Raw genomic sequence first — 12,526 nt, forward strand, 5'->3', positions numbered from 1 at the left:
TGGAGCAGAGAAGGCTGAGCAGGCATTTGATAGAGGTGTCTGAAATCAGAGAAGGTTTAGATAAAGTAAATAAAGAGAAACTGTCCTGGTAAAAGAGTCAAAACAGATTGTAAAAGAGGCAGGGGCAACATGAGGGGAAATGTTCTTTTTGCAACAAGTAGTTAGAACTTGGAATGCAATGCCCGAGAGGGAGGTGGAAATAGATTCAATAATAGTATTCAACAGAAAACGGGATAAATACTTGATGGAGAAAAAAACTGCAGGGTTATAAAAGGTGGGAAATGGGACTAACTCGTTGAAAGAGCCAGTGCAGATTCAATGGGCTGAATAGGCTTTTGTATTGTCCTGTGCTGTGAGTCCCCCGACTATACTCCTTATCTACAACTAGACGCTATACAATGACTGTGTGGCCAAATTCCCCTCCAATTCAACTTTCAAGTTTGCTGACGACATCACCGTGGTTAGTTCGGATTTCAAACAATGACGAGACAGAGTACAGGAATGAAATTGAGAATCTGGTGAATTGGTGCGGCAACAATAATCTCTCCCTCAATGTCAGCAAAGTGAAGGAGATTGTCATCGACTTCAGGAAACATAGAGGAGAACATGCCCCTGTCTACATCAACAGGGATGAAGTAGAAAGGGTCGAAAGCTTCAAGTTTTTAGGTTTCCAAATCACCAACAACCTGTCCTGGTTCCCCCATGACGGCACTATAGTTAAGAAAGCCCACCAATGCCTCTAGTTAGGGAGGAGATTGCAGAGCCTTTGGCTTTGATCTTCATGTCGTCATTGGCTACAGGTATAGTGCCGGAAGACTGGAGGATAGCAAATGTTGTCCCCTTGTTCAAGAAGGGGAGTAGAGACCGTCCTGGGAATTATAGACCAGTGAGCCTTACTTCTGTTGTGGGCAAAATTTAGGAAAGAATTATAAGGGATAGGACTTACAATCATCTAGAGGGAAATAAATTGATTAGGGATAGTCAACACGGTTTTGTGAAGGGTAGGTCGTGCCTCACAAACCTTATCGAGTTTTTTGAAAAGGTGACCAAAGAGGTGGATAAGGGTAAGGCAGTTGACATGGTGTATATGGATTTTAGCAAAGCGTTTGATAAGGTTCCCCATGGTAGGCTACTGCAGAAAATGCAGATGCGTGGGATTGAGGGTGATTTAGCAGTTTGGATCAGGAATTGGCTAGCTGATAGAAGACAGAGGGTGGTGGTTGATGGGAAATATTCAACCTGGAGTTCAGTTACAAGTGGTGTACCTCAAGGATCTGTTTTGGGGCCACTGCTGTTTGTCATTTTTATAAATGATCTGGATGAGGGTGTAGAAGGATGGGTTAGTAAATTTGCTGACGACACCAAAGTCGGAGGAGTTGGAGACAGTGAGGATGGATGTTACAGTTTGCAGAGGGACATAGATAAGCTGCAGAGCTGGGCCGAGAGGTGGCAGATGGAGTTTAATACGGAAAAGTGTGAGGTGATTCACTTTGGAAAGAGTAACAGGGGTACAGAATATAGGGCTAATGGAAGGACTCTTAGTAGTGTCGATGAGCAGAGAGATCTCGGGGTACATGTGCATAGCTCCCTGAAAGTTGGCACCCAGGTTGATAAGGTTGTTAAGAAGGCATACAGTGTGTTAGCTTTTGTTGGTAGAGGGATTGAATTTTGGAGCCGTGAGGTCATGTTACAACTGTACAAAACTCTGGTGCGGCCGCACTTGGAGTATTGCGTACAGTTCTGGTCGCCGCATTATAAGAAAAATGTGGAGGCATTGGAAAGGGTGCAGAGGAGGTTTACCAGGATGTTGCCTGGTATGATGGGAAGGTCTTATTGAGGAAAGGCTGAGGGACTTGAGGTTATTTTCATTGGAGAGAAGAAGGTTACGAGGTGACCTAATTGAGGCATACAAGATGATCAGAAGGTTAGATAGGGTGGACAGTGAGAGCCTTTTTCCTCGGATGGTGATGGCTAACATGAGGGGACATAGCTTTAAATTAAGGGGTGGTGATTATAGGACGGATGTCAGAGGTAGGTTCTTTACTCAGAGGGTAGTAAGGGTGTGGAATGCCCTGCCTGCAGCAGTTGTGGACTCGCCAACTTTAAGGGCGTTCAAATGGTCAGTGGATAGGCATATGGATAACATTGGAATAGTTTAGGTTAGAGGGTCATTAGATTGGTTCCACTGGTCGGCGCAACATCGAGGGCCGAAGGGCCTGTACTGCGCTGGAATGTTCTATGTTCTACTTTCTCAGAAGACTGAGGAAATTTAGCACGTCAGCTACGACTCTCACCAACTTTTACAGATACACTACCGAAAGCATTCAATCTTATTGTATCACAGCTTAGTATGTCTCCTGCTCTGCCCAAGACCACCAGAAACTCCAAAAGGTCATGAATGTAGCCCAATCCACCACGCAAACCAGCCTTCCATCTATTGACTCTGTCTACACTTCCTGCTGCCTCAGCAAAGCAGCCAGCATATTAAGAACCCCACACACCCCGGATATTCTCTATTCCACCTTCTTCCATCAGGAAAAAGATACAAAAGTCTGAGGTTATCGTACCAACCAACACAAGAACAGTTCCTTCCTTGCTGCTGTCAGGCTGTTGAATGGACTTAACTTGCATTAAGTTGATCTTTCTCTACACCCTAACCATGGCTGTAACACTACATTCTGCACTCTCTCATTTCCTTCCCTATGAATGGTACGTTTTGTCTGTAGAGCACACAAGAAACAATACTTTTCACTATATGTTAATACATGTGACAATAATAAATCAAATCAAATAAATCAAATGATTCTATTGGTATAAATGTCCTAAAGCTTAGTCAGAGGCAGGTGTTAAGTGCATGATGAAGGAGGGGAGGCAGGTGGAGAGGTTTGGGTAAGGAATTCCAGAGCTTAATTTTGGGTTAATTACATGTATGCCTTCCTGACCCAATTTCACTCGGAGCCTGTGAAACACTACCACTGCGTCAAAGTAATTCTGCTCCTGATTTGGCCGAGTGTCAATGAAGCACACCCTGTGGATCTCTCACTGAATCACAATCTCACACCCCAACGCACAGTCACACACACACAGTCACAGCCTGACACACAGTCACACACACACACACCCCCGACACACAGTCACAGCCTGACACACAGTCACACACACACACACCCCCGACACACAGTCACACACACACACCCCCCGACACACAGTCACACACACACAGTCACACACACACAGTCACACACACACACACACCCCGACACACAGTCACACACACACAGTCACACACACACACACCCCCCGACACACAGTCACACACACACACACACACCCCCCGACACACAGTCACACACACACACACACACCCCCCGACACACAGTCACACACACACACACACACCCCCCGACACACAGTCACACACACACACACACACCCCCCGACACACAGTCACACACACACACACACACCCCCCGACACACAGTCACACACACACACACACACCCCCCGACACACAGTCTCACACACACACACACACCCCCCGACACACAGTCTCACACACACACACACACCCCCCGACACACAGTCTCACACACACACACACCCCCCGACACACAGTCTCACACACACACACACACCCCCCGACACACAGTCTCACACACACACACACACCCCCCGACACACAGTCTCACACACACACACACACACACACGCCGACACACAGTCACACACACACACACGCCGACACACAGTCACACACACACACACCCCGACACACAGTCACACACACACACACCCCGACACACAGTCACACACACACACACCCCGACACACAGTCACACACACACACACCCCGACACACAGTCACACACACACACACCCCGACACACAGTCACACACACACACACCCCGACACACAGTCACACACACACACACCCCGACACACAGTCACACACACACACACCCCGACACACAGTCACACACACACACACCCCGACACACAGTCACACACACACACACCCCGACACACAGTCACACACATACACACCCCGACACACAGTCACACACATACACACCCCGACACACAGTCACACACACACACCCCGACACACAGTCACACACACACACCCCGACACACAGTCACACACACGCACACACCCCCCGACACACAGTCACACACACACACACGCACACACCCCCCAACACACACACCCCGACACACAGTCACACACACACACACCCCGACACACAGTCACACAAATACACACCCCGACACACAGTCACACACACACACCCCGACACACAGTCACACACACACGCACACACACCCCGACACACAGTCACACACACACACACACGCACACACACCCCGACACACAGTCACACACATACACACCCCGACACACAGTCACACACACACACCCCGACACACAGTCACACACACACACCCCGACACACAGTCACACACACACACCCACGCACACACCCCCCGACACACAGTCACACACACACACACGCACATACCCCCCAACACACACACCCCGACACACACAGGCAGCTGCAGGCTTCACCGCTAAAATCCCTGGCTGCAGAGCTTTAAAAAAAAGTCTTCCATTTTTAAATTCCATTTTACTCCCGACTTTTCAGCTTTTTTTCAGGTGATTCCCACTTAGTCCCGGTGCCTTCAAGAATCTCAATGTAATCTTTCAGTAACACGCTCAGAGGATCAGTGCAGTGCTCAGAGTGGGCACTGCCAGCTACAGAATAATTCTTAGAACATTCAGTCAGCATTCTTGGCATCAATGCAGCAGGGATCAAGTTAAAACACACAGAGGGACACACAACGGTGCGCACGTGCACACACACGGGAGCGCGCACACACAGGAAGAAATCTCCCCACACGGCTCAGCTGGCACTTTACAATATTCTGAGGTCCTGAAAGGTGCTATATAAATGCAAGTCTTTCTACTGTCCTTTAAATGAGCCAGAAACAACGGGCAGTGCCCAGTCACATTTCTGATGTTGCGTCGAAGCTCTCAGGCTGATGGGAACCTGAGCCTCTTAACATTCTTGCTACATTCTGATGGTCCAGTGAAAATCTTCCAACTTTTCAACAACAGTTTATGTGTGCCTCAATCTGATTAACAGCTGTCAGTGAATAAAACAGTGGTCATTCATAGTAATAGGCTGCTAAGGTTCACGCGTCTGTCGTGGCCATTGCGAGAGCCTCAAACAATATCAGCGGACTATTGGCCACGAGGGGAAAATCACAGCATAGGCTAATCAAATGACACTGTTGAGGTCACTGGCCTGTAATCAGAAGCAGGAACAATAGGTGATGTCTCTGATTCCTGGGAGCACTAACCTCAATCACACACTGCAAACCGGCTCATCAAACTCAGCAAACCTAGGTTATTTAAAAAACACCTTCCATTCTTATTGTTACAAGCCCTTAATCCATCTCCTTGCTTGCTTCAAAATCCAATTCAAATTCAATCCAATTCATGGTCCCACAAGAAAGGGACACATGATCCAAAAAAAGACATTGGGGGGGGTTCTCCCGTCCCACCCGCCACAGGAATTATAGCGGGCAGGAGGGGCAAAACCACGCAAAGGTCCACTGACCTAGGGTGGGGTTCTCCGGTTTTGGGGTGAGCGCAGCGGGGGAACTCCACCCATCCCGTCTGAGTGTCGATGCTCCACACAATCCCCCTCCTCCCTATTACATCTCAGCCTATCAGCATGTCCTTCTATTCCTTTCTCTCTCAAATCCCTGGGATAACTAATTCCACATTCTCACCGCTCTGAGCAACTGCATTTCTCCCAAGTTCCTTGTTGGATTTATTAGTGACTGTTTTAAACCAATCATCTTCCAGTTTTGAACTCCACAAGTCAAAACAAAAACAGAGAAAGTTGGAAAGTCTCAGCAGGTCTTACAGGATCTGTGGAGAGAGAATAGAGCCAACATTTCGAGCCTGGGTGACCTTTCATCAGAACTTCACCAGAGATGTGCAAACATCTAGTCTAGCCTTTCAAACCTCTTCTATCAGATCACTCCTCAATCTGAGCTTTTGTAGAGAAATGAGCGCCAACCTATTCAATCTTTCCTGACAGCTATAACCTCTCCATTCTGGCATCATTGTTGTTAGGCTTTTTTCACCTTCTCAGGTGCTTCCATATCCCTTTCATGATATCAAGATCAGCACTGCATCCAAAGTATGGTCAAGTTAAAGTTCAATAACAAGTTCGGTGGCACAGTGGTTGGCGTGGCCGCCTCACAGCGCCACGGACCCAGGTTCAATTCGGGCCTCAGGTCACTTTCCGTGTGGAGTCTGCACGTTCTCCCCGTGTCTGCGTGGGTTTCCTCCCACAGTCTAAAAACGTGCAGGTTAGGTTGATTGACCATGCTAGGTTGACCCCAGTGTCAGGGGGATTAAGCAGGGTAAACGTGCGGGGGTTGCAGAAATAGGGCCTGGGTGGGATTGTGGTCAGTGCATACTCGATGGGCCGAATGGCCCCCTTCTGCACTGTAGGGATTCTATGATGATTTCTTTGCTTTTAAATTCTATTCTTTGAGAAGTGAACCCCAGGCCTTCCCTGCCTTTTTATGATCTTAATAACCTTACAGAACTGATGTGAGTCCGTGCTTGGCTGTGTCCACGGCTGCATCAGGCAGTGCACTTATCTACCAGGCCACGGGGAGCCAGCATTCGAGATCTTAGCAACATGACTATCTCCATTCAGCCTGATAAATCCATCTGATCATATTCTGTATCCTGAACAAGTGCTCTGCCTCTGGCTGAGGTGTGCTCAGAGCCTTGCAGTAGGGGTGGGGCAGGTAAATTAAAACTCCGACTGACATACAGCCCTTCACCGCTTTGCAATGCCTCTTTCTGTGTGCTGTCGGTCAATGATTTCGGAGAATTAGAAGGTTATTCAGGTCATGGAGAAAAAAAATCTTCTTGAGTTGACGAGGTTGAGGGTTGATGTGACTGAGGTGTTTCACATTATAAAGGCATCCATTCGGGAAAATACAGAGAAATTATTTTCTCTGATGAGAACACAACTTAAATATGAGAGACAGGGTCGGAAGGTTGGACGTGAGCTGGGAAAATAGGGGAAAGGCACGAGGACAGCTCCATGATGCATTCCTACTTCCCAGGGGCAGTTGAGGAAGAACCCAGAACATTACAGCACAGTACAGGCCCTTCGGCCCTCAATGTTGTCCAATCCCAAGATCAAGCTATCCCGCTCCCTTATCATTCTGGTGTGCTCCATGTGCCTAACCAATAACCGCTTGAAAGTTCCTAAAGTGTCCGACTCCACTATTACAGCAGGCAGTCTATTCCACACCCCAACCACTCTCTGAGTTAAGAATCTACCTCGGACATCCCTCCTATATCTCCCATCATGGAGGAAGTCAGTAACCTGCTCCAATGAGTTGGGCAACTAATTACATCAATCAAGGGACCAATAAAAGACCATATTCTGATGGAAGTGGTTTCTTACTGTACCTGGAGCCACCACCCAAATGTACAGCCTTCCATCTGGCTAGACGCAGCACCCTGGCATAGGCCAGGGACAATCAGGCCCAGACACCCTCCGGTGAGGATTCCCCTTCCATTGCCTACGTGGTGTGAGCTTCTTTAATCTAGAATGAGGAGGTATCGGAGAGCACTTTCATACTGAGGCACCCTCAAGGTCTCCTGTCTGCCTCAGCAGCACTCACCTTTCCCGATGAGGCTATCGGCCCTCCTATTGGGCCTCTCAATTCCTTGGTCCACTTGCCATTTTTAACAGGCCACCTGGAGGAAAAATCGAACCTGAAGATCCTCCATGGCCACTTCTGCATTTCCAACTCACAATGAAATTATAGCCCAACTGGGAAAATCCAGTCCACTGACCAGGCCAATAGTATGCAACCCACACTGGTATCCTAACCAGGATCACGTACCATAGACTGAGATAGAGGGTAACCCTGGTGTAAATAAAGACTGAGGTGGGGGTAAATCCTGCTCACTATACACTGGGGTGGGGGTAAATCCTGCTCACTATACACTGGGGTGGGGTTAAATCCTGCTCACTATACACTGGGGTGGGGAATAAATCCTGCTCACTATACACTGGGGTGGGGTTAAATCCTGCTCACTATACACTGGGGTGGGAAATAAATCCTGCTCACTATACACTGGGGTGGGGATAAATCCTGCTCACTATACACTGGGGTGGGGAATAAATCCTGCTCACTATACACTGGGGTGGGGTTAAATCCTGCTCACTATACACTGGGGTGGGGAATAAATCCTGCTCACTATACACTGGGGTGGGGAATAAATCCTGCTCACTATACACTGGGGTGGGGTTAAATCCTGCTCACTATACACTGGGGTGGGAAATAAATCCTGCTCACTATACACTGGGGTGGGGATAAATCCAGCTCACTATACACTGGGGTGGGGTTAAATCCTGCTCACTATACACTGGGGTGGGGTTAAATCCTGCTCACTATACACTGGGGTGGGGAATAAATCCTGCTCACTATACACTGGGGTGGGGAATAAATCCTGCTCACTATACACTGGGGTGGGGGATAAATCCTGCTCACTATACACTGGGGTGGGGGATAAATCCTGCTCACTATACACTGGGGTGGGGAATAAATCCTGCTCACTATACACTGGGGTGGGGAATAAATCCTGCTCACTATACACTGGCGTGGGGGATAAATCCTGCTCACTATACACTGGGGTGGGGAATAAATCCTGCTCACTATACACCGGGGTGGGGTTAAATCCTGCTCACTATACACTGGGGTGGGGAATAAATCCTGCTCACTATACACTGGGGTGGGGAATAAATCCTGCTCACTATACACTGGGGTGGGGTTAAATCCTGCTCACTATACACCGGGGTGGGGTTAAATCCTGCTCACTATACACTGGGGTGGGGGATAAATCCTGCTCACTATACACTGGGGTGGGAAATAAATCCTGCTCACTATACACTGGGGTGGGGAATAAATCCTGCTCACTATACACTGGGGTGGGGAATAAATCCTGCTCACTATACACTGGGGTGGGGTTAAATCCTGCTCACTATACACTGGGGTGGGGGATAAATCCTGCTCACTATACACTGGGGTGGGAAATAAATCCTGCTCACTATACACTGGGGTGGGGAATAAATCCTGCTCACTATACACTGGGGTGGGGTTAAATCCTGCTCACTATACACTGGGGTGGGGAATAAATTCTGCTCACTGTACACTGGGGTGGGGAATAAATCCTGCTCACTATACACCGGGGTGGGGTTAAATCCTGCTCACTATACACTGGGGTGGGGGATAAATCCTGCTCACTATACACTGGGGTGGGAAATAAATCCTGCTCACTATACACTGGGGTGGGGAATAAATCCTGCTCACTACACACTGGGGTGGGGAATAAATCCTGCTCACTATACACTGGGGTGGGAAATAAATCCTGCTCACTATACACTGGGGTGGGGGTAAATCCTGCTCACTATACACTGGGGTGGGGGATAAATCCTGCTCACTATACACTGGGGTGGGAAATAAATCCTGCTCACTATACACTGGGGTGGGGTTAAATCCTGCTCACTATACACTGGGGTGGGGGATAAATCCTGCTCACTATACACTGGGGTGGGAAATAAATCCTGCTCACTATACACTGGGGTGGGGAATAAATCCTGCTCACTATACACTGGGGTGGGGTTAAATCCTGCTCACTATACACTGGGGTGGGGAATAAATTCTGCTCACTGTACACTGGGGTGGGGTTAAATCCTGCTCACTATACACTGGGGTGGGGTTAAATCCTGCTCACTATACACTGGGGTGGGGTTAAATCCTGCTCACTATACACTGGGGTGGGGAATAAATCCTGCTCACTATACACTGGGGTGGGAAATAAATCCTGCTCACTATACACTGGGGTGGGGAATAAATCCTGCTCACTATACACTGGGGTGGGGAATAAATCCTGCTCACTATACACTGGGGTGGGGAATAAATCCTGCTCACTATAAGAACATAAGAACTAAGAGCAGGAGTAGGCCGTCTGGCCCCTCAAGCCTGCTCCACCATTCAATAAGATCATCGCTGATCTTTTCGTGGACTCAGCTCCACTTACCCACCCGCTCACCATAACACTTAAATTTTTGAGCAGTAAAAGAGTTATCGATCCTTGCCTTAAAAACATTCAATGTGGGAGCCTCAGCTGCTTCACTGGGCAGGGAATTCCACAGATTCACAACCCTTTGTGTGAAAAAGTTCCTCCTCAGCTCAGTCCTAAATCTGCTTCCCCTTATTTTGAGGCCATGCCCCCTAGTTCTAGTTTCATCTGCCAGTGGAAACAACTTCCCTGCTTCTATCTTATCTATTTCCTTCATAATCTTAAATGTTTCTATACAATCTCCCCTCATTCTTCTGAATTCCAATGAGTCTAGCCCCAGTCTACTCAGTCTCTCATCGTAAATCAACCCTCTCAACTCCGGAATCAACCTAGTGAATCTCCTCTACACCCCCTCCAGTGCCAGTATATCCTTTCTCGAGTAAGGAGACCAAAACTGTACACAGTACTCCAGGTGTGGTCTCACCAGCACCTTATACAGCTGCAACATAACCTCGCTGTTTTTAAACTCCATCCCTCTAGCAATGAAGGACAAAATTCCATTTGTCTTCTTAATTACCTGCTGTACCTGCAAACCAACTCCTTGAGATTCTGCGCAAGGACACCCTCTGCACAACAACATGCTGAAATTTTTTACTATTTAAATAAAAGTCCATTGTACTGTTATTCCTACCAAAATGGATGACCTCACATTCACCAACATTGTACTCCATCTGCCAGACCCTCGCACACTCACTCAGATTATCTATATCCCTGTGCAGACTTTCAGTGTCCTCTGCACACTTTGCTCTGCCACTCATTTTAGAGTCATCCATGAATTTTGACGCACTACACTTGGTCCCCAACTCCAAATCATCTACGTAAATCGTAAACAACTGCAGTCCCAACACTGCTCCCTGAGGCACTCCACTAGTCACTGATCGCCAACCAGAAAAACACCCATTTACCCCCACTCTTTGCTTTCTGTTAGTTAACCAATCCTCTATCTATGCTAATACATTACCCATAACGCCGTGCCCCTTTAACTTATGTAGCACTCTTTGGTGCGACACCTTGTTAAATGCCTTCTGGAAATCCAGATACACCACATCCACAGGTTCCCCACTGTCCACTGCATATGTAAGGTTCTCAAAGAATTCCACCAAATTAGTCAAACATGACCGTCCCTTCGTGAACCCATGCTGCGTCTTACCAATGGGACAATTTATACTGCTGTATATCCAGATATCCACTACACACTGGGTTGGGATAAGTCCTGCTCACTATACACTGGGTTGGGATAAATCCTGCTCACTATACACTGGGTTGGGATAAATCCTGCTCACTATACACTAGGCTGGGAATAAATCTTGGTATCACTGCGGACTCAGGGAAGGATCACTGGGTCACTGTGGGCAAGGAGTAGGAGGAGGGATTGATTCAGGTCACTATGGAGAGGGGAAATCAATCCTTCTCATCGTGCTGGTCAAGCTTCTCCCTCAAACACGGACATCAGTCACACTGGCCCAGGCCATTCAGCACCCTTACCACCACTCTCCATCCAGAAAACCCAGGTTAAAATCTTACATCAGCCAACAAATTTCCATTCACCTCCTCCCGATCCCGCCATCGGTGCTTCAATAACTAAGACTCTTGTGAATTTTTTAGGAGTATTATGCAGGTATAATGCAGGTTGCTGTTGGTAAGAACATTTCAGCAAAGGCCAAGATCAACCCAGCCAGTGATCAGCACACACAACAACCTGAGTAAGGGGCCTGCATAGACCTACCCCACCACGTCCTGCTCCTGGCACTGTTGACCAAAAGAAGCCTCTCCAATCTGGATCCTCAAAAATATACGGCAGGATGCGGGTAAGCAACTGGGTACAGTTGATAATGATTTGCTTCTCCTTGTCGCTGGCGCAGCCGGACTCTGCTCCTTGGACCAACTTCTCAACCGCCTGTATGGACGACACACCAATTATTCACATCAATATATACAGGCGAGTACAGGTCAGTCTCTAAAGTTTATTTATTAATCACAAGTAAGGCTTACGTTAACACTGCAGTGAAGTTACTATGAAATTCCCCTAGTTGCCACATTCCGACACCTGTTCGGGTCAATGCACCTAACCAGCGCCCAGGTGAATCCCACACAGACACAGGGAGAACGTGCAAACTCCACACAGACAGTGACCCGAGCCGGGATTTGAACCCAGGTTCCTGGTGCTGTGAGGCAGCAGTCCGAAACACTGTGCTACCGTGCCATCCCTGGGGTACAGTACTGGTGAGTACAGGTCTGTCACTGTGTAACACTGGGGTACAGTACTGGTGAGTACAGGTCTGTCACTGTGTAACACTGGGGTACAGTACTGGTGAGTACAGGTCTGTCACTGT

At 48.0% G+C, this 12,526-nt stretch overlaps 1 protein-coding gene across 2 annotated transcripts in view; it reads right to left on the bottom strand.

The window, feature by feature from the left end:
- The window catches only part of hid1a (HID1 domain containing a), a 118,329-nt gene that overhangs the window by 79,197 nt on the left and 26,606 nt on the right, over positions 1-12,526 (bottom strand). For both annotated transcript variants that reach the window (XM_080209234.1, XM_080209233.1), the window contains exon 3: positions 11,920-12,090. In XM_080209234.1, coding sequence (XP_080065360.1) covers positions 11,920-12,090 — 171 coding nt within the window. The remainder of the gene's footprint in view (positions 1-11,919; positions 12,091-12,526) is intronic.

This window comes from Carcharhinus amblyrhynchos, chromosome 21 (assembly GCF_965287045.1).
Source record: "Carcharhinus amblyrhynchos chromosome 21, sCarAmb.v2.hapA, whole genome shotgun sequence".
Lineage (NCBI taxonomy): Eukaryota > Metazoa > Chordata > Chondrichthyes > Carcharhiniformes > Carcharhinidae > Carcharhinus > Carcharhinus amblyrhynchos.